At 34.8% G+C, this 24,574-nt stretch overlaps 2 protein-coding genes across 3 annotated transcripts in view; one reads left to right on the forward strand and one right to left on the reverse strand.

The window, feature by feature from the left end:
* The first annotated feature begins 1,266 nt into the window (after positions 1 to 1,266).
* Positions 1,267 to 2,205, forward strand: LOC108367641 (brachyurin-like). The gene has a single exon (XM_017622315.1). It carries the CDS (start codon positions 1,267 to 1,269, stop codon positions 2,203 to 2,205), a length of 939 nt encoding a protein of 312 aa, XP_017477804.1.
* Positions 2,206 to 13,510: 11,305 nt separating this feature from the next.
* The window catches only part of Ak1 (Adenylate kinase 1), a 20,230-nt gene continuing 9,166 nt past the window's right edge, over positions 13,511 to 24,574 (reverse strand). Inside the window, exons 2-7 of one of the 2 annotated variants that reach the window (XM_017622311.1) lie at positions 17,737 to 17,820; positions 17,046 to 17,168; positions 16,834 to 16,976; positions 16,684 to 16,768; positions 13,843 to 13,992; positions 13,511 to 13,751 (exon numbers count right to left, since the gene is read on the reverse strand). In XM_017622311.1, the coding sequence (XP_017477800.1) occupies positions 13,653 to 13,751; positions 13,843 to 13,992; positions 16,684 to 16,768; positions 16,834 to 16,976; positions 17,046 to 17,168; positions 17,737 to 17,820 (684 nt within the window). In that variant the 3' untranslated portion in view covers positions 13,511 to 13,652. The remainder of the gene's footprint in view (positions 13,752 to 13,842; positions 13,993 to 16,683; positions 16,769 to 16,833; positions 16,977 to 17,045; positions 17,169 to 17,736; positions 17,821 to 24,574) is intronic. The other variant, XM_017622312.1, reaches the window with a different exon arrangement.

Genomic DNA, 24,574 nt, shown 5'->3' on the forward strand with positions numbered 1-24,574 from the left:
TGCCTTGAAACACAGCTTCTCATAAAAATACAATCGCCATTGGGAGTTGGCGTAAAACTTTATAAGTTTAACGGCGTTGAGACTGTAGGCCAGAATGAAGCAACTTCCAGGGGCTACATCAGCATACCTAGGTCCTAATCAAACTATCACCGAATGCTAATGGTTTTCGTATTCCTATATTTCCGAGTCCATGAGCATTATACTTCTTCTAAAGACTCCCAAACCCTCCGCATGTCTTCCGATAGCAATATGGCCTGTTAGCACACTCACGGCCGTAGATAAGTCCCATGTGCCCAGCATGGCGAGACTCTTTGAACGTTTCCCTTCCATTCTGGCAAGTTTCGGCTTACTGAAAGTCGCGTACACCTAGGTATTACTTGCCTGTTTAAGAAATAATCCATTAGAATACGCATATTTAACAGCTTCCAAGAAGTCGATAGTCGAACCGATGTGCCTTTTCTTGCAAGTTCGTTCACCCTCTAGGCCTGTAGACCTACCCTTATAGAACCATAACCCATAGCAAGTGAATAGCAAACTGCTTAGGCATTTCATTTAGGGACCTGTTCCCGTCTGCTCTGGTAGTTTTTGGCTTAAAAAATTAACTTTAGGCACTGATCCTCCTGAAGAAAATTCGCAAAATTTCTTTTCACAACACAGCAACAATAGATGGATTGATGATATTGCCGAAAAACAGACAGGAGAAAATAGAAAACAAAACGATTGTAGTGGCAATCGCGCTGTCGAACTTGTTTGTTATCAACGCCGCGCTTCGGGCGCAAGTCAGTGCTCACGTTTGCGCTTGCGTTTAACGCTACCGAACAGAGCGGCAGCGCGGTGAGCACTTACTGGTCGCGCGAGTTTATATTTCAAAAGTTAGTAGGCAGCAGCGAACAACAAACAAAAATAAGAGATAATAAAAAAATGGCGCAACAAAAAGCAACCGGCAAATTTTAGCGGATTTCAGTGAGTTTTCGAAATAAAATTTCACGTCTTAGTTAGAATGAGCTTAGATTTAAGCGAGAGTTTGAGGCGAGAAGACCTTGTGAAAGAAACACAACGGACAACCAAAGTGAAAGCCGTTAAACGGAATATTTGAACTGTGTTAACTGATTTGCAATACAAATATTTTCAGTAAGAAAAAGAACCTTAACATTTTTTTCAAAAAAAGAAGTGCATGTAAAAGTGAAGTAGCAGACAAAAAAAAACGCACAAATTGCAAAAAAAAATATTTCGACAAACAAAATATTTATCTAAATTTAAAAGACAATGAGTTTACCAAGAACATTATTAGCTGTACTACTCAGCTATGTGTCACTGTGCGCCCTCAGCGGGCCGCCGATGGTGCAAGGCTTCTCCATTGGCCAATCGAAATATGGACGCATCGAAAAGTTTCCCTACCAAGTGATGTTAATCGGCAAGCAATTGTGGCGCAAACGCATCCTCTGCGGTGGCACTTTGCTCGATCAGCGCTGGATACTTACCGCTGGCCACTGCACCATGGGCGTCACACATTTCGACATCTACCTGGGCGCACTCACCGTTGAAGATACACCCGAAACGGGCCGTCTAGTGCTGCGTTCCAACAAATTCATCGCACACGAAGGCTTCAATCCCGAAACAGCCGCCAATGACATCGCACTCATCAAGCTGCCGGTCGATGTAGCCTTTACACAGCGCATACAACCCGCCACGCTGCCATATCTCAGCCGCAAAGACGCACTCACCGGCGCCAAAGTGGTAGCCACCGGCTGGGGTGCCAACAGCGAGCTATCCAATTACAATCCTATGCAATACACCGAACTGCGCGTGATCTCAAATCAGGAGTGTGCCAACGAATTCGACGTCATTACGAATGGCGTACTCTGTGCAAAAGGTCTGCGCGATGAAACCGTTTGCTCTGGTGACTCCGGCGGTCCGCTGGTGCTGAAGAATACTCAAATAGTTGTGGGCATCACAAGCTTCGGACCAGCTGATGGTTGTGAAACAAATATACCCGGTGGCTTTACGCGTGTCACCTACTATCTGGATTGGATCGAGGCGAAAACGGGGAAAATTGGGGTGCGGGTGCAAGCACAAAACCAATGGCAATGGCCAGCGCAGCAGGCACCAATGGTGCAACGCTTACAACAGGTGGCTGCGGTGCAGATACCACAACAAGCGCCACAAGTTCGCAGTGCGTTGCGTGTTAACGATAATATTGTGTAACTTTGGGCGAACGTGTGGCGCAAGCGTTGGGTGGGGAATTAGAAACACAAAAAAAAAAAAAACACATTTTGAAGGGGTGTTGAAAAACTTCTGAGTTTGGACTGACTGAAAACAAAGCTTTAATTAGTGATTTTGATTAGTATTTATTGCTTAAAATTGTGAAAATATTTTCTAAGTAAAAATTCAAAAAATGTTTTGATTTTTAAGCTAAGCTTAAGCTGCACTTCCCATATTGGACCTGTGATTCAATGGGCGGGGCGTGAAAGTGCTGTGACGCAAATCGCGCACGTTGGCTGTCATTAGCGGCGGCGCTGAGCATGCGCGAAATTCCGCGCATGAGTGGCGGCGAACGGGACTTGTTTGACGAGCTGTATAGATATGGTTTGAGTATTCGACTTTTGAGCTCGACTCAAATAAAATTTTAATTAGGTGTTTTTCGATATACGAAATGAAATTTTGTGATATTTGTGAGTAGTGGATCTAAGTGAATTGTGTGCAGCAATGTATTGTTTTACTATTTATAAAAATCGCTGTACCTACATAAAAACCTACTAGTATACATAGTATAGTATTAAGAATCATATATAATGTATTATTTATTTAAATTAGTAGAACGAAAAGAATTACGTGTTTGTATAATTATTTGTTTTTAGATATATATATATATAACGTTTGTTTATTTTTGCAGTGTTTTTTTTTTGATCAACGTAAACTAAATGAAATTTAACGAGTTGACACAAAAACCAGTTCTATGTACAGTTATCAGCAAACAATTAATATTCATATTTCCACAATCAGAAAAAAATAAACAAACAATAAAATCAAGAGAATAAGAATAAATAATTTGAAAAATATTTAAAACATACAAATTTCGGGTTTTTCAATTCTACTATTTACATACACGAGCCATGGCGTGAAGTTCGCTGGGTGGGTTCAGTTTGTTGGGTATTTCGCTGTTGTGTAATGTACACTGAAAATCGTGAGCTTTTTTGAGTGTTTATTTATTACAATTGAATTGCAACGATCGCAATTTTAGGGTCATCGGGTTCACGCTGAAGTCATTGGAATCTCCGTGGCAGATGAGTGATGTGCAAGAAAGTGAAATACATATATTTGAGACAAAGAGAAGAAGTAGTCTAAAATAATAAGATGTCAGAAGCGAGAGATTAGGTTATACTAGGCTGTTTTGTATTTACATAAAACTTAAAAAATAAAGTAGATAATTCGTTCAGAAAACTTTGTATATTTTTGGTTCTATACAAATAACAAGCATTCGTATATAAAATGATTTAATTCAAATTTTTTTTTTCTCAAATTCATAAAATTTTTAGCTAACATACTCTTCTTTTTTTTTAAGTAAAGCTTTTTGTTTAAAGTACATTTTTTTATAAAACTTAAACAAATCAACATCGACGGTAATATCAGAGAACATTTATAAACGTTCTCTGCTAATATAACGGATGCGAGTATGTGAGAGAAAATAAAAATTAATGAAGGTCATCTCTCATTTCAAGGAAATCAAAATTGAGAGAGACAAGGTCGTTTGGAATCTTAAAAAGTGTAAGCGTATTTTCACTCAAGCTTTTATTGAGTTACTGAGTGAATTGAGCTGAGCTTTTGAGCGCTTTTAATATGGGAATAGCGTATGTAGGTCAAGGTTTTAGCTGATTTGCACCGGTTTTACATTTATTTTATAGGTAGCGGTGGGAGGAGTGATAACTACCTAAGTATGTATGTATGGAATGTAGTGGAGAGCAGGTTTACCCCTTTCGTAAATTTTTAACCAAACTTAGTTGTTTGGCTAGTGTGTATTTTTTCCATTCTAAAAGATTTTTGTCAAAATTATTTAAAGTAAAAGAAAAATGGAAAGCTGGAAGCTTTCGTTATGTTTAATATTTACTCTGTTATATTGGGTCATATAAAAGTCTTCTTCATTATTCAAGTACATGATGGCCATTATGATATGATATGGATTTTTGCCAATTTTCGGCTAACTCCATCGTGTAGAACTTCTGTGGTTTATCGTTGAAAAACTTGACCAAGCGATTTTCAGGCCAGCAATTTTTTACTATGAAAAGGGTTTGCAGAGAAATTTTCCCTCAATTTGTTCCATTGTTGCATTGGGTCAGTACAACTGGGTTGAACCTGGCATTGTTATAATGGAGCATAACATCTTTCACTTCCGGTCGGTCTTTCTTGATTGCTTTCTTGATCGAGTTGTCGTCAGTAGAGGACCGAATTTATCGTTTAGCTACTTTTTAGCGGTTCATAATTGACAATGCCCTTTCAATCGCACCAAACACTCAACATCACCTTGTTTGTCGTCAATAAAAACTTTGAAGTCGTTTGTGGACGTCCGACGTTCTTTGACCATGATCGCTTGCGTTGTTTATTCTCGTATTATGGCTATGGAACACCAAATTCGAAATGGCCTCCATTTGTCTCCCATCAGAGGGGAAGATGGCTCGGCCACTCATCGATTACAGTACGCATCCCATGCATTGGGCAATTTTACACAGTTCGGACAAGGGCGCGCTTCAAAAATTCAAAACTTGAATGCCGAGTAGGGCAAGCCATGATTTCCACAACGGATCCCACCTGCCGTGGAAATGAAGTTCGGAATATAATTTCGTTGCGATTTTGCCTTATAAGCTGGAGCTGGGTCTTTTTGAAACCATCACAGAATCGAGTTGGGACGCATGTCGTGATGACAGAGCATACAACCTATCGTTCTGTTCATTGACCAATTCTTCTAAAGTAAAAATTTTAATGTCAGCAAATATAGTTTGTCTTTAGCCGTTTTGCGCGTATTGGCGAAGCAAGGCTTCGTGTTTGGCCGAGCTTCTCCTCCGATTTGTGGCGTGCGCCTTGATGCTGTCACACACATGACTGTGATTGTATTTTTTTGAGAAGCTGTTTTTCATGGCAGAAATACACTCGGAGATTTGCCGCTTGCAGTGGTTACAATTTGGTTGGGCTGTGTAGCTGCTCTTTTCACGCAAAAATTTATTCCACTGGAATGAGTTAAATATTTTAAATAATTTCAGTAATAATTATTTACCTACTCTACGAATATATTTACGTATTTCAAACGTGCGTCAAAGCCCACACTAAACTATGCGAAATATATTTATTTACAGTTTTAACTCAAAACTTCAGGAGAGCCCTGCGTTTGCGCACTTACGCCTTTTGTTAGCTTGTCGTTTGTTTGTTTTGCGCACTTAATTAAAATAAAAATATATTCAAATTTAAAATCTGCATAATTTTAATAAAAATAAAAAAAGCTTTGCCATTTGTGTTTGCTGTCAGTATTTACGTCATAACTTTTGTCTTCCAACAGCTAGACAAAGAATAAAATTCTCATAGACCCAAATAACTAATGGCGGGCAGAGCATAACGCTTACATATCTGATTCTTTGCTTTGTATAATATTAAACTGATATATATTTTTTTTTTTTGCAGAAAACTAAAGAGGGAACCGCGCTATTGGTATGCATAGTTAAAATTTGATTTGTTGCGGTAGCACAGATGCGTAGGAATCTTAACTTTATCTTCAATTTTCTTTAACGTCACTTGACAAATTTCATAAAGTGGAGGCCTAGAACCAACTTGGTTTGTAAGTACTTACAAGGCTTCTGCTATAAATAATACATATTTTTTTTCTTTTTGAGTAATTGCTGATTATAATTATGTACTTACATGCATACATATATATATGTACCTACTTACTAATAGAGCGAAGATGGCTTTAAGTGCCAATCCACTTCACGTTTTACGATGAGTTTGACTATTTGAATTTATGCAAATTCTGCTGGCTGTGTTTGGATTTCTTGTTAATGTTTATGTTTATATGGTCATAATTTGCCGGTTTGTATTCTAGTTTTAAATTAATTACTGAGCAACATTTTGTTTTTTTTTTGTTTTAGAAGAGAGGATTAATCATAAGCCATGTGGAAAAAGCCATGTGTTTTCGGATTGCTTTAGTTTTAATCGGCTTTCACGCCATCGAGTAAAACAAAATAGAATTAAAATTAAATAAAAATACAATAAAATAAATAAACACTTAGCTAAGGTAATGGAGTCTTCGTTTCTACCCCTTTCGCTTTTCGTGTTCGATTTTAAAATAAATTTAAAGGAAAACGGTGTGAAAATTTTGTGTTCGTTTCTTAAAATGTCGCACTCTTGTAAGGCATAAAAAGCACATTCTCCGCCCTGTGAAGCTTTATAAGGGGAGAAGGTTGCCCTGAAAATCAGATGGTTGCTTAAAACGGGAATATTATGAAATGCGAGAGCTAGACAAGGACAAGATGGCTAAAACATGCCCTCTTATAGGATTGAGGGTAAAATCAAACACATTGTGCACTGTGCAAAGGCAATATTTTTTGGAAGAAACGAAATCAACATAAGAAAAATTTAAAATATCTTAAGTGGGAATAATAAGTATTTGAAAATAAAATATCATTAGACCGTGCCACCTTATAAGCAAAACAAGAAAAAAATCTCAGCACACCCCTCAGTCTAAAGTAAGTATTTTTGCAAAGTATTTTGGCGACTGGTTTTTGGCAAGCTTTAATTATCATGACATTAGGGTGGCACGTTAGGATGATAAGAACCCAGATTTGGTGGGTAAATACTAGAACAAGGCACTCCAATGTCAATGAACTTTGAAACCAAAAAAATGGTCTCCTTGCGACAAAAACAGCGATATATCATACTTAAAGATCCGACTGTTAATGCCGAAGATATAACGAAAAATGTAAACAGGCGACCCCTACGTTTGGAAAAAAACCCCCTTTTCCGAAATTGGCTTGCAGAGATACTTTATCCCTGCAAAAATCGTTGGACCATGTAGTCCATTTGTGGTATATTGGAGTACTTACAAAAGTGTTCCTCTGTCATGCTGTAGCGGACCAACTCGTGTCTCTGCGCCAGCTTATTGTTTGTTACCCGATAACTGCTCGTGTTTTAACGAAATGTCATTGAAGTTGAGCATTTGAAAGCACATTTGCATGTCTGGCTGTGGCTGAACGTGTATAGATGCTCGCTGTTAGTTGTGAGCTCCCAGCATGTTCGGGTTCGAGGCAACGTCAGAGGCAACGTAATTTTTAATTTTTGTTTTTGATTTTTATTAATTTCGAAAAAGCATTTGAGAAGTGAAGAACAAAAGCGTGTACAAACGAAAAAATATAACAACAATGCCATTGTTAATATGTTGGAGTAGTTTTGTGCTACTTTGATGTAATGCAGGGATGGTGTATATGGTCCTGCCCTAGGACATCGCAATGTTAATTGGACCATATTTTTTTATATGAATTATGGTTAATTTTGGAGTATTTCTTGGTCCTTAGGGAGTACTCTTTACACGCATGCATGGAGTAGTCGCGATTTTTGCAGGGATATTCGAAGTTGCATTGCCAACTTTTTTTTTTGTACGGACTAATGTACATACATACATATACTATTTGTTTAACTTAACTGTTTCTAGTCTGCTAGGAAAAATTTAAGATAAACACACAAGAATTTCTATGTCAAAACTTGCCGCTTTGTGCGTTAAGTGAGTGGTTAAGTGGCTCAACCGGAAAACTTGAGTTATTTATGAGCGTTAATAGTTTCATTTAAGTTCTGTTTATATATATGCATATATTTACATATATACGTATGTACGTATGCATGTACAATGTACATACATAGTCACTAACCTTTCCTGTTTCACTTCAAGGCATTTGCGTAATCATCTTTTTGTGATTCACTTTTCATGATAAGTTTCCAATCCAATTCGCAAGATGGATTCTACCTCATGTTGATGGGTTGAATAGAAAGGTGTGAACAATTACAAAAGGAAAATTAGTAAAAAAAAAACAAGCAGCGAATAACATGGCGAACGATTCCACCAGGACATAGTCGCTATGGAGAAGTGGTAGTATAGGAAACCAAACCTCCGCATGCTTGCTCACTATTGCTGGACCTTGAAAGGCGATTATAATGCGATCCACCAAAAAAAAAAAAAATGTTTGAGGATTTCATTCCAGAACGCGAAAAGTGTTAAGAAACAAAAGACTGGCTAATGATGAATCTGGAATATTGATTTTTTAATGTTGATTTGTTCATGAAATCACTTTGTTTTTAAAGTAAATTCATAGATTGAGATTTTCGTATTTGTGGTAAAACAAGCGAATGCTATTGATGAGCTGAGTTTTTTTTTTTAATTTTTCACCCATTTTTGATCAAGTCATCGACATGAGGTAGAATCCATCCGACAAATTGGGTTTTCATGAATACGAGGTTTTTTCTTTCGGAAAAACTACGCCCAAATTCTATTTGAAAACAAAATTTGGAAATTTGGTATTTTTGCCATTTTTCGACAATTCAACAGTTTTTTTCTGAAAATCTGGACGTGGTAGAAACATTTTGCAAATGCACTTTAAATCAGCATCAAAAAATCTATAAGATGAGGTGGGCGCTATTCTTGAGATAAAATATGACCAAATTTTGTTGAACCGTGTTATTTCCAAGTATGTACATTGGTCATAGCATAAAATATTTTATTTCCAATCTAGTAAGAACTTAAATGCAAACTTCAACGTCAGTGCAATGCATACATATGTACATCCAAATGTAAGAACATACATACACATATGCATATATTTAAAGTGCAATTTTAGCTTTTGTAACTTATCTAGCGTAGCAAATTTAATTTTAATTAAATACCAGCAAACCGATAAGAAGCTTAATGAATCGCTACTGTTGCTAAATGTTACTAACTAATGAAAGATGCATTTCATCTAAAGTCGACGTAAGAAAAGTGATTGATGGGAAAAATCCTAATTTACCTTGGATTAAGACTAATATACGAAAATATATGTATTTACATGTGTATGTATATATACACTAATTCTAATTAGCAGCAGGTCGCTTTATATGTTTATGCATTTGTATCTACATACATAAGTGCACATGCATGTTTGTATATACATACATTAGGGTGGTCCAAAAATTCATGTGAGAAAGTAAAGTCGGAATTTTTATGCTCTCACCCCTAGAATTGTTCTATACCGAAAAAATATACCCCTATTTTTTAATTTGAAATCAAAATATATTTACGAGGTCGCTCAAAGCGCTCAAAGTTTTCAAAGTATTTTATACAAAAAACACAAAAACAACTTTTCGAAGAAATTGTATAGAATTCTTAAAAGTCAATATGGTTCGATCGGAAAACTCCGTTTCTCTTCAGGAGACTATATTTTATAGCTCGCCAAAAGCCTTCGAAAAATTCCAGTAAATGCAATGTGGGGATAAATAAAAAATCTTAGGCAACAAACAATGCTTAAATAAACAATCGAGTATTGTTAGTGGAAGTCTCCTGAAGAGAACCAGAGTTTTCCGACCGAGAAATATTAATTTTCAAGAGCTCTATACCATTTCAATGAAAAGTAGTTTTTTCCCATATAAAATATATGGAAAACTTTGAGCGCTTTGAGCGACCTCTTAATATTTTTGGATTTAAAAAAAAATAAGGGTATATTTTTTCGGTATAGAACAATCCTAGGGGACGAGAGCATACAAATTCCGACTTTACTTTTTCACATGCATTTTTGAACCACCCTATTATAATGAGTGGTATTTGACCGTTGATCTTTGCGCTTATGTTTTATTTCATAACGGGGGCCATTAAGTCAAATAACTGTAGTGCAGCAAGTCATTTAAAATTGGGGCAAAAATGACGGAAAATACAATATAAAAATAGAAAAATAAAATAAGCGTAAAAATAGAAACTATGAAAAAATGCATTTTGCAATCCTTGAACTTAATTTAGTTTGTAAAAGTATGGGTGAGTTGTAGCAATTTTTCTTAGATAGAATGTACATTTTTCAAAAGTACAAAATAAAAGACAGACTTATTTATTAGATAAATGGAAGCGAGCATTTTTCATTTCCGCAACTTTATTTAATGAAGTCGCGTACTGTGGACAACCACACAGCAATGGTGAAAATGAGATTTTGAAATGAGTGTCACTAATGCTCACTAACGCCGCCATTCGGGACCAGAAGATCAAATAGCGAGTATCAGAGCTAAAAGAAGTGCTCAACATTAGTGGCGGATATTGGCGAAAGCGGACTGACGTGGGAATAGAGAACAATACAGAATACTGAACAACGAATAAAATTGTACAGTGGTCCAAAACTGGAATTTACTGTTCGAAATAGACTTTAATTTGTCAACCGATTTGATTGTTTTTTTTTTTTTTGCTTTTTTAATGAAAGCTAATAAAATGTGGAAGATACCTCTTAAGCCCGATTCTTACATATTAATATATACACCCCTATTGCGAGTGTCGACTGGCAGTAGAATAGAAATTTGTCGATCGAGTCGATCATCTTTTATTTTGCTATTGTGTAACTTGATCGATAAAAATTTGTACTATTGTGAATGGTTGACGGAATTGTAAACAGCTGTTTGTTTGTTTACATTTGTTTCTTTAATGTTTCATTTACATCATTTTTAAAATAATTGCTTTTATTATAAAATTTAAAAAATGGACACAGTTGAAATATGGTTTGGTGATGAGGAAGATGATGTGGAAGCTAATAGATTAGTAGAGTTGGCTAAAGCAAGGAGGGAATTGCGAGATTCGTCGGATCCCTTGGAGTTGGAAGATGAAGTGTATGTACATATGTGAATTTTATGAATAGAAGTTGCGTTCCCGATGCTTCAAGGTTTTTAGGTTTTACAGGATTTGCAGGAAAAGCTGTTTTCCTCATTAATAAATTTTATGGAAGTTTAAGAAATACGGTACCGTTTAGTTATTTGTACAATGATGTTGAGTATTTGTGTCCAAACGCGTGACCCGAGTTTTAAAACTTTAACATACAAGTGTAGTGAAAGAATTAAACTTTAATTTAACATAAAGATTTCAAGTTTCCGAGCACTAGTTAATTAATAAATTATGCAGTATTTTGTAAACTTTGATGTTGGTTCTGCGCAAAAACACTGTGGATGGCGTAGCCGGAATTATATGCACAAGAAATATTGTATATCTTTCACAAAAGAAGCGGAGCTTCCTCCCCTGCTCTTTACGGAAATTCCTTTGCCTATGTCCTCACTCTCCTGCATCAGCTCGACCAACCGCGCAAGTTGCCTTTTGTTGCTTACAATTTTTGATCTGTAATTCAGACACATATGTACATACATATGTATATTTCACAATTTTTTACAACTTCCAATTCAATTGACTTACTTTTTATCCATTATAGTACCACTTTCTTATGTAAATTTTATAAACGCAAACTCTAACGACTAAAAAACAGCAATAGAAGGATGAGCGATTAAAAAGTATTCACAGTCGCTAATTGAGCGACTAAGCGACACTCACAATACCATCGATAATCGATAATCGCTTAATAGTCGTTTTTCTACTGCCAGTCGACACTCGCAATAGGGGTGATATTTTTTTTGTGCAGCGAAACTAGCAATGATGAAGAAAATCCATTCTCCTGTTCCAGTTAATAAATGTCACACAACTAAAAACTAGTTGAATACAATTGTTGGATTCCTCCAAAATGAAAACCAAATTTCACAGAAAAAAATTATAAACAAATTCTCACCGAAATTATATACTATGTTTTATTTAATTTTTAGAAAAAATTCAGTTATACAGTTCCATAGCTGCTTAAATTTTAGTGCAAGTTTCAAGTCGTAAAGAATTCGTGTATATGTATGTGTTTCTAATATTTTCTTATGGGCATTTTCTTCCGTATGCATAAAGTGTGCTGGTAATGTCAGTAAAAAAAAAATTATTAAAAATGAACGCGAGTTCTTAGCCACTTGAAACTTGTACTTTATTGCACTAAAATTAATGGGTTATAAAACTGCTACCTAACATTTATCTAAAAGTCCTGTAAAAACTGAAGTTTTAATAAAATTTTTTATAAATTTAAACATTTACTTTAGCAAATTTTTTCTCTTTAGAGGATCCCTGTAATTGTTTTCAACTGGATTTTATTATGTAACAATAATTAACATAAACGAGAGAATCAATTTTCTTCAACGTTGCTACTTTCTCTGCACTTTTAAAAATAACATTACATAAAAATTTAATGAAACAAAACAAATAAAAATTCCAAAATCTGTTCGCGGCCGCGGAAATCCTATGCATCTCACAAAAAACTTAAGTTTCGCTTATAAGTAAGGAAGTCCAGATTTATACAAAAAAAAGGGGTAAAAATGAAGGAAACATTCATACAAATAAATTCGCTGTAATTTAGATTTCCTTTATAAAACCGGAAACACCTTAAGCATATGAAATGGGACAGTGATTGCATAGTTGTTGACGTAAGCGTAAATAATTAAAATTATAGCTATACATTTTTGCCATAAATTTTCTCATACTGCAAGTAATCTCTAGCGGAAGTTGAAAGTAATTAAAAATGACACAAAAAGATTACTTACCATGCATGCACATTAGATCGTATCATCTCACAAGAAAACAAAAAGAAGAAAAGTGCCCAATACAGTATTTTTGCAAGGCAATTTCGAAATTTTTTTCTTTGGCTAAACTAACCTTTTTTAATTTTTTCGGTGACACCTATGCAGTAATCGTAATACTTCCTTACTGGGTGGTACGATAGGGTGATTGATAATAACTGAGGTTTGTTGGGTAAGTATTACAATGGGGTAATTGAGCGCAACGAACTTTGGAATAAAAAACAATTCTCCTCAAGACAAGATCATCGATGTATCACACTTTGAGATGCGAAAATGCCTTGCAAAAATACTTTCCTGTGTGCACCGCGATTTTTTTTTTTCTGGTACAGTCTAAAACGAAGAGTGAAATGGGACTTCTATATCCATGAGTGTAAAAATCTTTAAAATTTGTATCTATTGTTTTCTTTCATTATACTCTTTTTATTTTTATTTAAAATAATTTTTATTGCTCTTTGTGTTATTAAATAAATAAAGTACATACATTGTAATTTTTAGATAATTAAAGCACATATTTCCCATAGACAGCTCTTATTAGTGTACTTACCACGCACATACATACTTCATTACCATTTTAATCATAGTTTCTTTGTTTCGCTACACTTATGCAACTTTTTTGGCGGCTAAATTATTACTCAAGCGTTTATGGGTTGAGAATTACATACATATATGCAATTGTAGGTAGTAGTTCCGCTCAATGCGAAAAAATTGCACGCATATGTTAGTACCGAGTATTTGCAATATTTTTTTAAATAAATTATTTTCTTTTGCTTTTTCGCTAATAAATTAGCTAATATCAATTGCTTTGGTAATATATGTACTTATGTATGTATGTATGTATGTATTTATATGTACATAGGTATATGCGCGTTTCAATTGTGCTACAACAGGTTTACGTGCAATCACGTAAATTTTATTATTATCTATTTATGGATATAAATTTGTGGCATGGCATAGATATTCATAAATTAGGCGCATGCAACCGCCTGAGCCTTCTTTTGAATCAGACAATCCAATGCACGTTGCACATCAACGAAAATTTCATCGGCCGTACGTTCGGCATTGAGCTGTAAATTGAAGAAAAAAAAAGAAAAAGGAATAATCGGAGTTATGCAAGAAAAATACATATGTATGTATGTATGCATGGTTTACACTCACCGTTATCGTCTTGTCGGTATATTGATCCAAAATTGCACTGGTATTCGTTCTAAAGGTGGCGAGGCGAGTTTTGATGGTTTCCTCATTGTCATCGGCGCGCTTTTCTGTCGAAGCAGCTGCACGCCCCAAAATGCGCTGGACCATAACATCCTAAAAGAATTTAATTTTTTATGTTTTTTGGTTTTAGTAAACTTGTTTGTGTCTCGTATGTTTAGAGATTTTAGCGAATTTATTATTTCAGAGGCCAGACGGGGACAAAGCCTTCTCTAATGTAAAGTAAAGCAGTTATTTAAACACTTAGTAACTAGTATTTTTGAAAAAGCGAAAGATATCGTTTTAGATCAAAATAACGATGTCCTATACAATTGTTTCCTTGATCAGCGACTGACTGCGAACATAACATTTGTTTGCGTTCTTTCTTGAGGTCAGGCCCACATCACGGGTCAAATTTCTGGTTTGGCAAGTTCTAAAGAGAACTTAAGAATTTGGCAACATTCCTAAGTGCTATTTAAAAGAAAGTTAGGCCTGATGACGGCTTTATGCTGTGACCTACATTTTTAAATTGTAGTTGAAAATCAAACTTAAAACTTTATACTTCTCTTGCATTTTTGAATTTTGAGTTATGACGCGCAATACTGTTAACATACAAATCTGAAATCTGGTAACCATGTTTTTACCGGAAAACTTCTAAGAGGTGAGATTGTATAGTTATGTCTCTATCTAGTTCAAATATGGCTTCCTAAATGAGATACCTCATAAAAATATGTAGAAGGGTTTTTTTGATCATGAATTAATTTTTTACTAGCCGGCCTCGTATGTGTAGATATTAAATAAGGTGTGATTGACAACTAAACAGATTGCAAGCCTACTAAAAAAATAATATATAATTGCGCATCTGGAGGCCAAGCCCTTTCATTTCACACTTCATTTTTTGTACTCAACGAACAGCCCACATTTTTTAATTTTTCGCACAGGTTGCAACCCTTTTCGAAAAATAAAACCTTGCTGCAAATCTGAAGGCCAAGCCTTTTTATTTGACACCTAATTTTTTTTTAATTGAATGAACGGTGCAAATCTAATGTCATTAACAAAAAGTGCCCTCGCGTATTATATATATATAATTTTTAAATAAGTGGCAATCCCATTCAAACAAAAAATAAAAAAGTTATTGCACATCCTTTCACGTGGTACCTTAGTTATTAGTTCAACAAACGGTGAAGATCTTATAATTTTTAAAAAGTTGCAACCCTACTCAAAAAGTAATACATTATTGAATTCAACGAACAGTGCGGAGCTTATAATTTTGTATGCATGTGGTAATCCAATAGGAATTTAAAGTACCCACACTTAAACAATTTTGTCTAAATCCGTTTAGTTATTTCAATTAGGTAGTTATTTTCAATTAGGTGGCAACCCTATTCAAAAAATGAAAGCTTTCGTACATGCGAAGGCCATGCCCTCTCATTTGGTATCTTATTTTATAGCCCAACGAACGGCGAAATCTTTTAACTTTTTAAAAGGTGGCAACCCTATTCTGCAAAATAATACATTATTGCACATATAGAGGCTAAGTCTTTTCGTTTGACAGTGGCGGTGCAGAACTGATGCCTTCGCTTATTATGATTGAACATAGTAATTTTATTAACAGGTAGCAACCCTATTCAAAAAAGTAAAGCATTAGTAATTTTCTAGAGGCCAATCCCTTTCATTTAACACCTTATCTTTTGTAATCCAACGAACGGTGCGGATCTTATAGTTTTTTAGACAGGCGGCAACCCTATTAAAATTCTATATAAAAAAGGTCACTCTCCTATCGATACAGAGAATATAAGAGCAAATCTCGTCGAAATCCGTTCAGTAGTTTTCGAGATTACCGCGTACAAAGAATCTCGACTTTCCTTTATACTATGTATAGATATACATATCTATTGTATGTAGAAGATTTATGGTTTCTGAAATACAATTGACTAATCTGAAGTACATTTGATGATTTCTGAAATATAGTTGAGCCTTTCCAAAGTCCTATTAGAAAAGGTATAGAACAATTGACTTGATCTGCCTTAAGTGAATGATTGAGAAAATGCCTGTTCATGTAGCAAATATCTACGTATGTCACATATATATATAGTTTTAGGTCCATGGGTTATTCATTTACATATATATTTTTAACGATCAAGCGTAGCGATTTCTAGAATCCCAGAGTGCTGTTAAGACTTTGCAGGTATTTTGGTCAACGTGAGGCTCCCATGAAAGTTTACTATCTAAAATTACACCTAAATATTTACTTAGGAAGAAATTTGAATAGTGACTTCCTTAAGGGCAGCGGCAACAAGGCCATCCAGCCTTCTCCTTCTAATGAAGATCATAAATAACACTAGTTTGATTTAGTGTCATTTGTGCTTTCCTGCAGACAACTGAAAGAAAAGGGCCTGACATATGCATATATGTAGCTGGGCGTAGCTATTAGAGCAGTTAAGTTTGGCCATCATGGAATCAACTGTCAAGCATCAGAGCAAGGGAGAAAGCACACCGCCCTGAGGACAGCCTGCTCTGCCTAACAGCCATACCGGTAAGGGATTCGCGACGTTCCGCTACAGTTTTGGAGTTGCATGTGATATATTCCACGGCCTTATTAACAGCTTAGATTTGTGGAAAAATGAAGTTATTGGTGAACGTAACTATTCTACTTCGTAGGTGTTCAAAAGCTTTTTGTATTGTTACCTAACCAACTAGAAACTGCAGGACTTTGACTAATCGCGTACCCTATTTGCCAGTTTAGAGCCTTCTATGCAAAATTGAATCGTTTGTTTCAGTAACATTCTCATACCACGCTTCACTTACATCTGAACAATCGAAGTAGATAATCAGATCCGCTGGCGCAATTTGTTGTTCAAAAGCAGCGCCCTGATCCTTCTCACGTGGATAGCTGTTATAAAAGAGAAATTATTATTACTTTTTTTTTTGAATACTTTCAATTTATGAAACACTCACCCATCAATTAGAAAGCCTTTCGAATCGGATTTGTGATCAGAAATAGCTTTCGCAAGTAAACTCAATACCGCTTCATTAGGCACCAATTTACCCTCCTTCATTATGGCGGACAACTCACGGCCCTTATCAGAACCCGAGGCGACCTAAAAGAAATCAAGCAAATGAAATTAAATATTGATAAACAAATCTTATATATGTATGTAAGTGTATACCTCTGCACGCAGCAAATCGCCAGAGCTGAGATGTGTAAATCCGTATTTCTCTACAATTTTGGCGCATTGTGTACCTTTGCCGCAGCCGGGGCCACCCAAAATCCAAACAATTGGTACGCCAACCTGGAAAATGGAAAGAATAAAATGAGTTGCTTGGCAAACATATTTTCAAATATTTAAATACATAAGTAGCTATGTATATAAAATTTACGCACATTCACGACATCTTTTCAATACCAATAATCAAATTTTTTCAAAAAGATATTATTTTTTTTTTTTGTTTTGCAGAGCGGCAGAGAGATGAGATGCAGGGCCATATATTATAATTGTTAATCAAATTCAAAAATACGCAAATGTTCAGATTAGTTTATAGACATATTTTAGATCCTTTTAGTACATTTTCTTATGAAGCTGTTAGTACATAACTGATACTAAGCGCTTTGTTTTTAAAAACCTATGAAAAAGATCAGTTAGCTGTGTGTTATGATATGCATTTGAAAGTTTCCACATTTTATTTACTTTATTTTTTTTGAAGCACACTAAGCAACATCCGTGCATTTTGAGTATTTCTGGAGCCAGATATTTTTTGGTTTTACATTTTTAAATTCCATCTAAATTTTTGGCAGTACATTACGATACGTATGTTTATCACAACCTTTTGTTTTTGGTTTTTATTTTTATTTTTACTTACACCAATTTGTGCTCTTCGAAGTTCGGCAGCTTTCGATTTGTCATTGGCTTCCTTCTTCATCGCCATTTGATGACACATAAATAACTGGACAAACACACACATGGTAGTGGTGGTATAGTTGGAACATATTCGAGTAAATATACATATATATATATATAACAATGAAGAGTGTATGTATGTTGGTGGATAGATTTTTATTTAAAAAATAATTATTTTATATTGCTATATGCAGAAAGTTTACGGGAGGTTCATTTGAGTAAAATTAATGGATCAACCCGGTCGGTTGGTTAGTAGCGCGGTTAAATAAAAAATAGCGTATCGAATACTTATGCGAGGGGGTTAGGTACGGCGATAAAAATAATTAGGTAATATAAGTAGATCAGCACTTTCCAATTGCACTAGAAAAAAGGTTCCACTTATCTGTTAACCAAATTTAAAAAAAAAAATCGAAATTTAAAACGCAAATCCCCTGTAAATTATTTCTTCCAAATCAGAAAAGGCTAACAGCCATCGCCCATCGGCAGGCAATGGCAAGACTCCGAGAGCATTTCTGCTTTGAAAAAAAACTTTTTATAAAACCATTTTCTGTTCGGAGGCATCATGAAATCGCCCTCAGGATGCACACCACAAACTGGGAGGTCAGCTCGGCCAAACACTTAAAAAAAATTGTACTGAGATTGGCACAATGCTCTCTATACATGAAAAACGATATTTCAGTGTTGATTTAATAGATCTTTAGGGAGATCTTCTGGAAACTATTGTAAACCTTGTGGATATTCGTTACAAGCTTTTGTTGTTAAGATGCAAGACAATCTAAGCCCTCGTTCTGCTATATCCGAGCTTCAACAAGTTTCCAACGAACTCCTAGTACTCTACAGTCTTTCCGCTGGATTCAATGTCAAAATCAAGAGGTATCCAGATGACAATTAATACGTCAGTGTTAGAGGGATGTGTTCTGGTGAAACTATTGGCCATACCGCATGCCTTCAAGCCGTCTGTGTTTATCCGCAACAAGCACACCTGGCGCAGTTAAACAGGTGCTAAGCTATTACTGGAGGACACGAGACGGTTGTTGTTGGTGTTGTCGTAACAGCATACAAATTCTCCAACGAGTTTTGGGGGGATTCAGCCGGAGTGACAGCCCTTGGGAATATATATGTATGTAAATATAGGTCGTTCCGCTTGTGTAGACCCTACTGTCGTGGGAAGGTCGGTGTTGGCGCTGCAAGCCTCCTGTGCAAGGGATGTAGTGTCCTAACTGGGCTATGCTATTAATCGTTGTCGTCAAGTTCGACTAGCAGTATACCCAGGAAACATGCTGTTTCGACGAGATCGGATCAAAAGGAAAGGGGCGTTAGGTAAGTAGGCTTGATTTTGGCAGGTGAAGCGGTGATTGGTGTCGGCGGTAGCCTTCATAAGCCGGACATATATTCGGCATGTCGGGGTTGAACCGGGATAGATATGAGTATAGTCGACTGCAGTGTCCAGGCCTTAGTTGTACCAGAGTTGCGCGAGACTCACTTGGCAGCTGAAGCTCTTCGCCTCGCGACATTTTTAGGGCGAGAGTCTCTGGAAAGTCATAATGGACTTTTTGTGAATGTTGTTTATGCAGTGTCGGTACGCCTTCGGGTCTAGTGGTAGGACTATGTACATATGTATCTCGTCCGTAAGTTCATGGAGGTGCCTTCATGTGTCCACCAAATGTCTATTCGACCAGAAACTTTATGCGTTAGTCATTTCAAGTAATCAATGTAGTTAAAAGACGCCTAATTTTAGCTTGGCTGAAAAAAATATTTATTTCGCCCAGTGATATTTTCTTTACCACAAACGTTTCTGTCTCGTCGTATTTTATGTTAATGAATTAACTTACAAATGGACTGCGAAATAACAATTAATAAAATAAATAAATATGAATTGCGAAGAAAAAAAAAAATGGCAAACAAAAATTTTCACAAGAAGACAAGTCAAAAGCTGTCATCATTAATCAAATGATTTATATTTTTGATGTTTTTTCCTATCTGAAAATTGGAAGACGCCCTTTACTGGTAATCATATGTATATCTATCTAACAAATGTACGAACACTTGCCGACATGCACTGTGAACATAACATTTAACAAAAATTGATTATGTACTTCCGAATTTTAAATGTAAGCACAGCAAGCAAGCCTAAGTAGAAACCGACACAAACAAAGAATATTTGTCATTTACGTCCTTGCGGTTTTGTTCGCTCTTTATTTTTAAAGAACTCTTGCATGGCCTTCATAATTTTCTTAATGAATTATTCTATTTATAGTAAGTACATTTATGAGAACTAAGACACTTGTTTAGAAATATTATTTAGAAATGTAGAGAAATTGCAACTTAAGTGGAAATTATTGGCACGTGTACGTAAGAAATTTGAGAATTTGTAAGTTTTAAAGCCAAATCACACGATTTGTACAGATTTTTACACTTTGCAATCACAGAGTGGTGTCATTTAGAAATTTTATCGAGAGTGAGTTCAGCTAAATAAAAAGAAATGCATAACAACAAAACTCCGTAACTGTCAAAATGTGATTTGACCTTTTCATACAAAATTTTTTTCAACCGACAAAAAATCCTAATAAAATCCTTTCAATTTAGCACGATACGAATCTTTAGTAAAAAATTTCAGCTTTTATAGTTTTTTATATACACTGCCGGAACAAAGTATTGGCACAGCAAATTTTTCAGAATATGTATATGCAAAAATTTTTTTTCTAATATTTTTCCGCCAATTTTGTATAAAAATATGGTTCATTCTACAACAAAAAATATAAAAATATAATTCAGCAAATTTTCATGCAAATATTCAACTTGTTAATCTCATTTTTTTTAATTTTTTCGAGTATGCAGTTTTGCAGCCCATTAAATTCTAGTAAAAAAATGCAAGTTCGGAGTTAGTCAAAAATTGCATTGATTTTTGATCTTTTTTTTTTTGCTGAAGGTGTTTTGCATTTTTTCCATATAAAATATTTTCGAAAAAAATTTTTTGCATGTAAAAGACTGTGTGGAAAAATATTGCCGAAAATCAACGGTAATTCCTAGCTACCTAAAACTTATATTTTATTATAATAAAATTGATTGGGCTAAAAATCTGCATACTCAAAAAAATTCTAATCTGATGAAAAAGTTGAAAATTTGCATGAAAATTCGCTGAATTTTCGCGAGTTTTGCACAAAGTTTAGGAAATATATATTTTTTATTAGTGCCAATACTTTGTTCCGGCAGTGTATGTATTTATGAGTAACTGTTGAAAAAATTCGCCAAGCAACCAAATCGTTTACTTTAATTCAGCTTATCTAAATTTTTCAAGCTATCAGTTTTACTATTTCGCTAAATATATGTATGTGCAACCAATTAGCAGCCAATAAAAAAGCTTAAAAAAAATTACTTTGTACCCACAGCTAGCCTACAGTGAAAGGCAGAGAGTGCGAAGTGATGAATTTCAGCATTGAAGCGGATAAATACCCGTATATATATATACATACATACATACTTTGGTGATTGTGCCATTAAAAAATAAATAAAAGAAAAGGAAAATAAGACTACGAGTAAATATAGCAAATGATTACAACTTGGTTAGCCAAATCTAAAATCATAGATCATTTGCGTGTAAATCAATTAAACGGCACTTGACAGTTAAATACCACTTCAACAAGTTGCTCGAAATTTATAGCAAATACTAAAAATAAAAAACCAATCATCGATTATCTTTAATTGTTTATTTACATAAAAATACGCCCAAACTAAACAATTGAAAAATGAGCAGCAAATATTGTCATTCGAGATAATATTTGGTAAATACCAAATATCTCCATCATAAATGTCAACTTAGTCACAAATTTAAGTAATTTTTATGCAAATTTGTGTATCAAAAAAAAAATATGCACATTTTGGACGTTAAAATTTAATTTCAAATGTTTATTGCATTGTGAGTTGTTTTGCTGATAATTGAGTAGCAGTTTTATAATATTTAATCTTGGTATTGTCCTATAATATTTGATTGACATTTGTGAGTCACAAATTACAGTTAATTGCCAAGTCTACAACGAAAGCAGATAATTCGATGCTCGAAAAGCAATTGATTAAATTGAGCATAAAACTAACGGAACATTAGTAGCAAAAGAAAAAAAGTATTGTTTCGGAATACTTTTGGTGCTTCTGTCAAACTTTGTATGTAGGTACAATTTGCAAGTCTTTTTTATTGCACATTTTTTGGGGCCTGAACAAAGACCACAAAATATAGAAGGATCGATTGGATCTGTTTGCGCAACTTAGGGAAGCAGTTGGTGAAAGTTTTAATTGATCGGATGAATATTCACAATATCATCTTATATCCGCTAAAAGACAGGAAGGGCGAAATGGGTTGGACATGTATGCCATTCACAATTATGTGTTTGTTCCATGAGAAGTGACCAGTCAAAAGCTTTTCAATGCCTCCCAATCATATTTCTTTATGACGTGCTTAAACGTGCTTAAAGTTTGTGACTGTAGCTTCGAAGGCCGACGGTAGAAGGGAAAAAAACTGGCTGAGAGCCCAGAAATATCCCGAGCCTTTTCTAGCAAAAGGTTCAGTTGACTGATTAGCCGTTATTCTCGCGTGAATTGACACCCAGAGTCGGAAGATTCAATGACATTGGTCACACTTCGGCAACAACTCAATTGTAACTCAATACTGCGGCTCTCACACTCTTTTATACTCTAGGGAAATTAATCTGTTGATAAAACTGAAAGAGTCTCCCCATCATTGTAAAGGAACCATTAGAAAATTTCATAACATTCAATAGCCAGTTCACACAGTGTTTACTAATAAAAATTTAAAGTATTTGCGTAAAAAGCATTGAAATGTTCTGCTTATTAAAGAAAAAAAAAACTTCTACGTAAAGCACACATGTTTTGTGCAAAAAAATACTGTTTGATAAATTTATACGCGCTTAAATATGCGAAAGGTACATTTTTCAAACAATAAAAAAATATTATTTTCTTTGAAAGTGGCTGCAAAAGAGTGAATGAACGCCTGACTGGATAGCAATTTTAGCGCAGTGATGGCAGGTACAAAATATATGTAGATGTTTTTGCCGTCCAAACATTTCGTGGAAGTTGCGTAATTTAATGAAAATATTAATATAAAAATTAAATACATATATGTATGTACTATCTACATAGTCTGGCACATATACGCATGCATAGATGTATGTATGAGGCTACGTAATTTATTAAACAATCGCACGACCAAAATATGTTTCTCAGTTGGGCAAGCGTCGAACAACCTGTACGCCCAATGCCACAAAATAATGGGGGATGGGGGGAAAACATGCAATTTTGCTAAATTCTGAAGGAGACTCAAAGAGAAATATACATACATTTATATATGTATAAATCCAATCACAGTCTCTCAATAAAATTCACGCCCGGCAGTGGCTGAAGGTGAAGGCGAAGGCAACGAGGCCGACGTAGCCGACTAGCGTGACACCCGAATTTTGTTCAGTATTTCATTAACTAAAAACAAATTTATACAAAGTATAATCTATTTTTTTTTTGTTTTTTTTTGGTTTGCGCCTTTTCTTTTTCATTTTATGCTTGCGCGGGATATTCCTACTTTCTCTCCGTCCCATTTTCGTATGAGTTCACTTCAGTTGTAGGAATTTTTAAAACTACTAGTAACAATACATGGTGGCAGCATATATTATTAAATACATAGCAGAAATTAAGTAAATTTTTGTGCCAAATTTTGGTACATATTCCCTTTGTACAAACACTTCTTTGCTTAAGTACGCAGCTAGCTAAACATACCTACATATGTACAGTCGGTGCCAAATGTAAGTGTATACCTTGTTGTAATACAAACTTCACGATTATTTTCATGCAAAAATTTTTTTCACAAATTTTTTATGAAAATATAGTTCATTCTATAAGATAAAAAAAAATTATTTATGAAAAAATTTTGCATGAAAATATTCGTAAATTTTATATTACAACAATGTGTACACTTACATTTAACGCCGACTGTATGTACATATTTATGTATTTAAGAAGTGATTGTTAGCCCAGTCTCTCAACACAAGATAAGCCAAATGTTATACAATAAATTAAAAAACAAAACCAAAATTTTTCACATTGAGGTGGGAGACCTAAAAAACAACTCTAAATCAATAATCAAATGTAGTGATTTGTTTATAATTTATTTTATTTTAGCGAGTTGGTATCTATGCACATACATATGTACATACATATTTCGAAAATATTTACCTACGCTGACCGATTGCCTGAATGAGAGACAAGAGATTTGGCGCAGCTAAATCTGGTACGCAGATTTTCTTGACATGCAAACATATGTTCACTCAAACATACATACAGACAGTGTTGCCGTTTAGGTTACTTTTAACCAATTTTGGTTATTTTTTTCTTGCCTGTGAAGTTGTTAAGATCTTTCCCGTTTTGGTTATTTTTAATATTTACTGTAGTTTTTAATTGACATAGGCCAGCTACACCTCTCGCGGTTGAGGAGAGTAGCAGCAGCAGTGGCAGCCCTAGCAGTGAAACCAAATAAGAATATTTGGAATGTATGCATTAATATTACTGACATATGTATGTATTTGTTTTTATGATATACATAATACATAATATACATGTTCGGCTAAAGACTTCCTCAATGAATGCATACTTAGATAGTACATATATAAATACCTCGTATGTGGGGAATCCAATACCACGTCATGTACATATGTACAATAAAGAAGGGATTTGGTTATTCTTTTTCCATTACTGCTTACTTTATTAATTTAAGTTAAGATTAATAATAATAATCTTATAGC

Source organism: Rhagoletis zephyria, unplaced genomic scaffold, assembly GCF_001687245.7.
Source record: "Rhagoletis zephyria isolate East Lansing unplaced genomic scaffold, Rhagoletis_zephyria_1.1 Rzeph_scaffold_02752, whole genome shotgun sequence".
Taxonomy (NCBI): domain Eukaryota; kingdom Metazoa; phylum Arthropoda; class Insecta; order Diptera; family Tephritidae; genus Rhagoletis; species Rhagoletis zephyria.

Coding starts and splice junctions, on each gene's coding strand:
- LOC108367641 (XM_017622315.1), top strand. CDS start 1,267: ATGAGTTTACCAAGAACATTATTAGCTGTACTACTCAGCTATGTGTCA.